At 41.4% G+C, this 6102-nt stretch overlaps 1 protein-coding gene across 1 annotated transcript in view; it reads left to right on the top strand.

The window, feature by feature from the left end:
* The window catches only part of LOC135092245 (uncharacterized), a 13139-nt gene extending 7037 nt beyond the window's left edge, over positions 1-6102 (top strand). The window contains exons 2-6 of the mRNA XM_063990618.1: positions 850-1078; positions 1315-1435; positions 2438-2562; positions 4248-4362; positions 5511-6102. Coding sequence (XP_063846688.1) covers positions 899-1078; positions 1315-1435; positions 2438-2562; positions 4248-4362; positions 5511-5659 — 690 coding nt within the window. The 5' untranslated portion in view covers positions 850-898 and the 3' untranslated portion in view covers positions 5660-6102. The remainder of the gene's footprint in view (positions 1-849; positions 1079-1314; positions 1436-2437; positions 2563-4247; positions 4363-5510) is intronic.

Raw genomic sequence — 6102 nt, forward strand, 5'->3', positions numbered from 1 at the left:
TGTGTGTTCTTCGAAACATTACAAGGTAACTTAATTAACAACAATTTCCTTACACGACACCCTCTCCTCCTCCTCCTCCTCCTCCTCCTCCTCCTCCTCCTCCTCTTCCTTAACCTCTGCGGACTATACTCAGAAACACTTCTACGCCGCACCTCCACTACATACAGAAGGGTCTACTTGAAGCTACACGGGTTCTGTAGGGCTTCTTTTTATGGTTGTAGTGACAGATGAACAAGATTTCTACATATTAACTGAAGAGACACTCGAGAACACTGCTGATCGTCTCTTTGACTTGAAAATAGTCGTGGTGAGAGAGCAAAGTGTTTCTGAATGCGGGCCTATGACTCCCCTGCAGGATAACCACCTTCAACATCCAGTTCAAGCCATTCTCGCAAAGCTTCTAGTCTCACCTTACCATCTATAAAAAATCTGTGTGCCTCATCGTCTTATACTGTCACTAAGTAGCCTGCACTCCACTCTAACGGCTCATGCTGTATTCGTAATCAAGTCCACAAGCTTTATCAACTTTATCAAATCTCTGTGACGCCCAAGCATTTCATCCACAACCTTTTATCAACTCACAAATCTAAACATCTTATCTAACCCTCCAACATTCTAAGAAGAGGAAAAAAAAAAATCACTAACTTTTTCCTCATTACCTCAAACTCGTGGAATCTTACTCATCTCACCACAGGTTTGGCAGCACTACACTTCCCAATCTCTGTCAGAGCCAAACATCTCATCTAACCCACGCACACTCTCTTAATATACAACTTCCAACATTCTTAGAAGAGGAAAAATCACCGTAACTTTTCCTCACAAACTCGTGAAATGTATATTTTTCCACAGGTCCTCCGTCACTACCCTTCGCAATTCTTCCCTACCCCTTGCCAACCCCATGAAGACACTACTGACGGTGTGGGTGACGGTGGGCCTGCTGGCAGTGAGGCAAGGGGTTCAAGGTCTCCCAGGAACCTACACAACCTTTAGTGAACTGCAGGGCAAATACATTCCTTACACCAGTGCCGTGAAGAAAACCAGAGCAACACTGGAAGTCTGCAACGAGGAATGTGTGAAGGTGTGCGAGTGTGTTCCTGTACCAGCAGCAGCAGCAGTAGTACTAGTAGTAGTAGTAGTAGTAGTAGTAGTAGTAGTAGTAGTAGTAGTAGTAGTAGTAGTAGTAGTAGTAGTAGTAGTAGTAATGGAAGTAATAACATATAATTCTCTCTCTCTCTCTCTCTCTCTCTCTCTCTCTCTCTCTCTCTCTCTCTCTCTCTCTCTCTCTCTCTCTCTCTCTCTCTCTGATTGTTGCAGCATAGCACGTGTAATGCCTATGCCTACTCTCGTATGGAGGTGATTTGCTTCCTGTATGCCAAGGGGCGCGACCAAAACCCTGTGAAGATTGATGGCTACAACCTCTACGTGCGGCTGAGAGGTGCGTGTTCAAGGAGCAGTAGTAGAAGGAGTGGCAATAACAGTAGCAGTAGCAGTAGCAGTAGCAGTAGGAGAGGAAAGACAAAGATTAACATAGATTTTAGTAGCAATAGCAGCAGTTTGTAGTAACAGCAGTAGCAGTTGGCAGAGGAGGACGAGAATGTAGCAATAACAAGGATTAACAGAGATTTCAGTAGCAGTAGCAGGAGAAAGACAAGGATTTACTCGTATATAGATTTTATAGTAGCAGTAGGAAGAGCTGAACGAGATTAACACAGATTTTAGTAGTAGTTGCAGGAGCAGTGGCAAGAAAAGGGGAGATTATGAAAAGAAGAAAAAGTAATGTCTATCAATAAAACGCATTGGACTTTTCTCGTATGCATGCACAACAAAGACACTACAGTAAGAAAATGTCTGAAAAGTTATAGAGGACTATGAAAAAAAGAAAAAAAGCTAAGCAAATTGTCTATCAGTGAAGGGGTTAGAATAAGAATCCTCAACCCTTTGAATTTTTGAATCTTGAAGTGTTTCAGTACTGGTCACGTGCCCCTCGCCCACAATGCAGCAGAGGCCAGTTGTAACATAACACACGCTTCCAGGAACTCACCAGTAAAGAATAACAAACGTGTCCAAGAATCTGTTCATTTTATCTATCAGTGTAAACTCTATTATTAAATATACCAGTAAATCCATCAATACCTTACGTAATGACAACAACAACGGTCTGTGAGTCATGGGGTCAGTCAAGGTCTAGGAAGATTAGACTAGTTTATGGACCGGGACGATAGGTCGAAATAGGCAAGTAGATATGTTTCATACAGGGACTGCCACGTGTAGGCCTGATGGCTTCTTGCAGCTTCCCTTATCTTCTTATGTTCTCATGTTCTTAGGTCCTGTAATAAGACCTGTCACGTGCCCACAAACTCCTCTCACGTAATCTTTTTGTTAGGAGTCTTATACACGCCATCCTCTGTAACACCCTCACTCTCACGCTCCCCCGCAGATGAGAAAGACGGGTTCTTCAGGTTCGGCTCGCAGTACATCACGCTGGTAAGGCAAAGAAAGACATACAAGGAAGCAATGGAATACTGCGACCGGAGTTTCTTCGGTTCCTTGCCCCACGTGACTGTGAGTGACTGCTGCTTTCTGGCTTTCTTGTCTCTTTGATTGCTAGTTTCTTCTCACCTGGGTATTACATTCTTGAAGTTTATACGAGGGTTTTGAAAGAAATACGCTACACTGCTTTTGTGACTGAGTACCTACTGTCTTTTCTTTTTTTTTTCTCCTATTTCTTTAACCTTTCTTATCTTTATGTTAGAGTCTTGTACTAGTTTACGTGAGGGTTTTGAAAGAACTACGGTAACCTGCTCTTTATTACTGTGAGTAGCTATTGCTTTCTTTCTTTTCCCTTTCTTTAACTTTTCTCACCTTTATATTACAGTCCTGTATAAATTTATATTACGGTTTTGAAAGAACTACAGTACCCTTCCTCTGTGATTATGAGGCTATCGCTTTCTTTCCTTTTATCTTTCAACTTATTTTTTATATGTAAGAGGTACAATGACCAAGGGCAACGAAAAGTTATAAAAAAATAAAAAAAAAGGCTCATTAGAGTGCCAGTCCCTGAAGAGAGGTCAAAAAGAACCATCCAAAAATAGGAGGATGAGTGTTTTGAAACCTCTCTCTCTGCAACAGCCTAGTTCTGCTCACCTCGATATCATAGACTCGTGTTAAGTCCAGATGAGGCTTTTGAAAGACAACACTCCCACGAAAGGTATCATTGAGTATCTAGTAATTATTTTTCTCAGTAACTGTTGGTTAATTTGTGGAGTAAAATTTCCTAGTGTTGCTAAAAACAAAATTACCCAAGCACTTTTTTTTCTCTTTACAAACTTTTTCGGCTTATTATGCTCTCGCCATTACTTTCCATCCTCCGTATCTTATTATATATATTTTTTTTTTACTTTTTTTACAAACTTTTGTTTATAGACTTCTTCTTCTTCGCTTCCTTATTATGCTCTCGCCATTACTTTCTATCTCTTTATCTCCTTCACCCAAAACCCAGCTGCCTCGTATCCTTTAATTCCATCCCTCCATTTACATCTTTGTCTTCCTCACGGCCGTCTCACTCACACTTGGCTTTCCACGTTGTTATTCCCGAGGTTATCTCCCTCTGTCCTTAAAATATAACCAAACCAAGTCAAAACATACTAGCCTGATACTTTTGTTTCATAAGACCAACATAAAACAGTCTTTCACTCAGTCTTCTCCCATCTCGTCTCCTCCACGCTGTTTACACGGGCTTATTTTTCTCTATCCTTAAACCATTTCAATCGTTGCTTTTTTAACATAAGAACACAAGAAAATAAGGGAGCTGCAAGAAGCCATCAGGACTACACGTGGCAGTCCCTAAGTACATATCTACCTATTTCCACTGATCACCCCCTATCCATAAATTCATCTAGTCTTCATTTAGTATTCCCTAATGACTCAGCACTAATAATCCAATGCTTTTGTTTCATAAGACCAACATAAAGCTGTCTTCCTTTCTATCTTCTCCCTCCAACTTGGCTTCTCCACGCTCTTTCTGTCCTCAAAACCTAACCAGACCGAAAAAACTCAACTTGGTACTTTTGCTTCATAAGACCAACAAAAAACTGTCTCTCCCTTTGACTTCTCCCTCACACTTAACTCCTCAACGCTGTTTCGTATTCATCTTCCTCCGTTCTTAAAGCCTGACCAAGCCATCCCAGCAGAGCCTTCCATACAGGGGCACAGTTACCAAAGGCGTGTTGTGTTTTATTACTGCACAGACTCCCGAGCTGAACTTCTTCCTGGAGACCATGCTGTGTCAGTCTGTGGTGTTCTCAGCGACCATTGGGATAACAGACCAGAAGGAAGAAGGAAAATGGGTCTACAGCAATACTGGTATGTGTATGTAACCACGTGTATGTATGTGTGTCTTGCTAGTTGTATTTACTAAACATGCACTAGCTGTCTGACTATACTGAAAGTCCTCAATGCATGAACGGAGACAGCTTCAAGACCTTATTCTGAAATGCTTTGCTCTCTCACCACGACTGTTTTCAAAGCCACAGAGATGATTTACTAGGTTTTCACGACTGCCTTCCCTGCTAATACTGTAGAAATCTTGTTAGTCTGTTATTAAAGTCATAAAAACACTTCTGAAAAACTGTGTAGCTTCAACTAGAGCCTTTTGAAAGTAGTGTATGGCAGAAGTGTCTCAGAATATTTTTAAACGATCATCGAACAGAGTGAATATCCTGATGTAACGAGCTGGCCCTCCCCATGAACAGTCTGCTACACAACCCTTAACCCTTTCACTGCAATACAAAACAGTTAACAGCACCAGAAATAATGCAAGAAATCTTTATATCTACAGGAAAGAAAAGGATGATAAAGAATAGCTTTTCCAGTTTCTACCCAATTTAATGATTAGGTGTGGCTGTAGAACAAGTAAAGATGCCTCAGAGTGATTAGTAATGAAGGAGAGAATATACCAAATAGAAGACTAAGGGTCAAATTACTATGGACTTTCTACGTCAACCTCCACCGCTTTGTAAAATTAGTTTGGAGACCGAGGAGGCAAAGGGAGAATAGGAGGTTGAATATGCCTTTTTAGGGGGTGGGGAGTGTCTACAGAAATATTTAAGGGAGTTTAGTACAAGTCGTCTAGAAAATTGTTGATGGTTAAAGGAGAAATTAACAAACAGTAGAAGGGTTAATGGTGCGCTTGTGCTGTACCTGCACTGCACCCTTCATGGCGTCCTGTCTTCGAAATAGGGACGATTTTCGAATACACATGGTAAGAAATATGACTAGGACAAACAAAAACAATCAACAAAATAACCCCAAATAAATAAAAAAACAAAAAATAAGAAACAATTTAATCAATTCCCCCCTTGAAGAACCACCAGCAAACTAGTCGGAAAAAAACTGGCCACATAACATCTGCATCTCTTTTCACCTCCAAATATCTAATCTCACTCACCTCACAGCACCCGACACTTGCCCTCACGCTGCTTTGCTATCCACTGACGTCTCTCTCCCTCCAGACCAAGAGATCGGCTACTCCAACTGGAACTGGAAAGGGGTCTGGAGGCTGACGGACCGCAACTGTGCCGCTATAACAATTGACGGGACCTGGGTGATGTCCGACTGCTGGCAACTTGACTACTTCTTCTGCCAGGTGCCGCTGTACTGAGGTGTGAAAAGTAGATGGGTTACTTGACGAGGTGGTGGAGTAAATCAGTAATGTGGAGTGTTCTGAGGATGTGGAAGAGTTGATGGGTTACTTGACGAGGTGGTGGAGTAAATTAGTAATGTGGGGTGTTCTGACGATGTGGAAGAGTGGAGTGGTCAAGTGACAGTAACGCATAAATAAAAGAAATGTGAAGTATTCTGAGAGGGTGGGAGGGTGGATAGGTGGTGGAGTAAGTTAATAATCTGAACCGTTGTAAGGATATGTAGAGTGGACGGGTTACCGAGTGTTGGTGGACTTAATAATGTGGAGCGCTATCTTACAGTAAAACCTTTACTCTATTTCCTAATCGTGTTTCGTAAAGCGTGTTGCATTGCTTTGAATATTCTAGCAACCAATAATAATGGTAAAATTTCTAAATATTTACTGTAATAGCAATATGAATA

The sequence above is a fragment of the Scylla paramamosain genome, chromosome 39 (assembly GCF_035594125.1).
Source record: "Scylla paramamosain isolate STU-SP2022 chromosome 39, ASM3559412v1, whole genome shotgun sequence".
Lineage (NCBI taxonomy): Eukaryota > Metazoa > Arthropoda > Malacostraca > Decapoda > Portunidae > Scylla > Scylla paramamosain.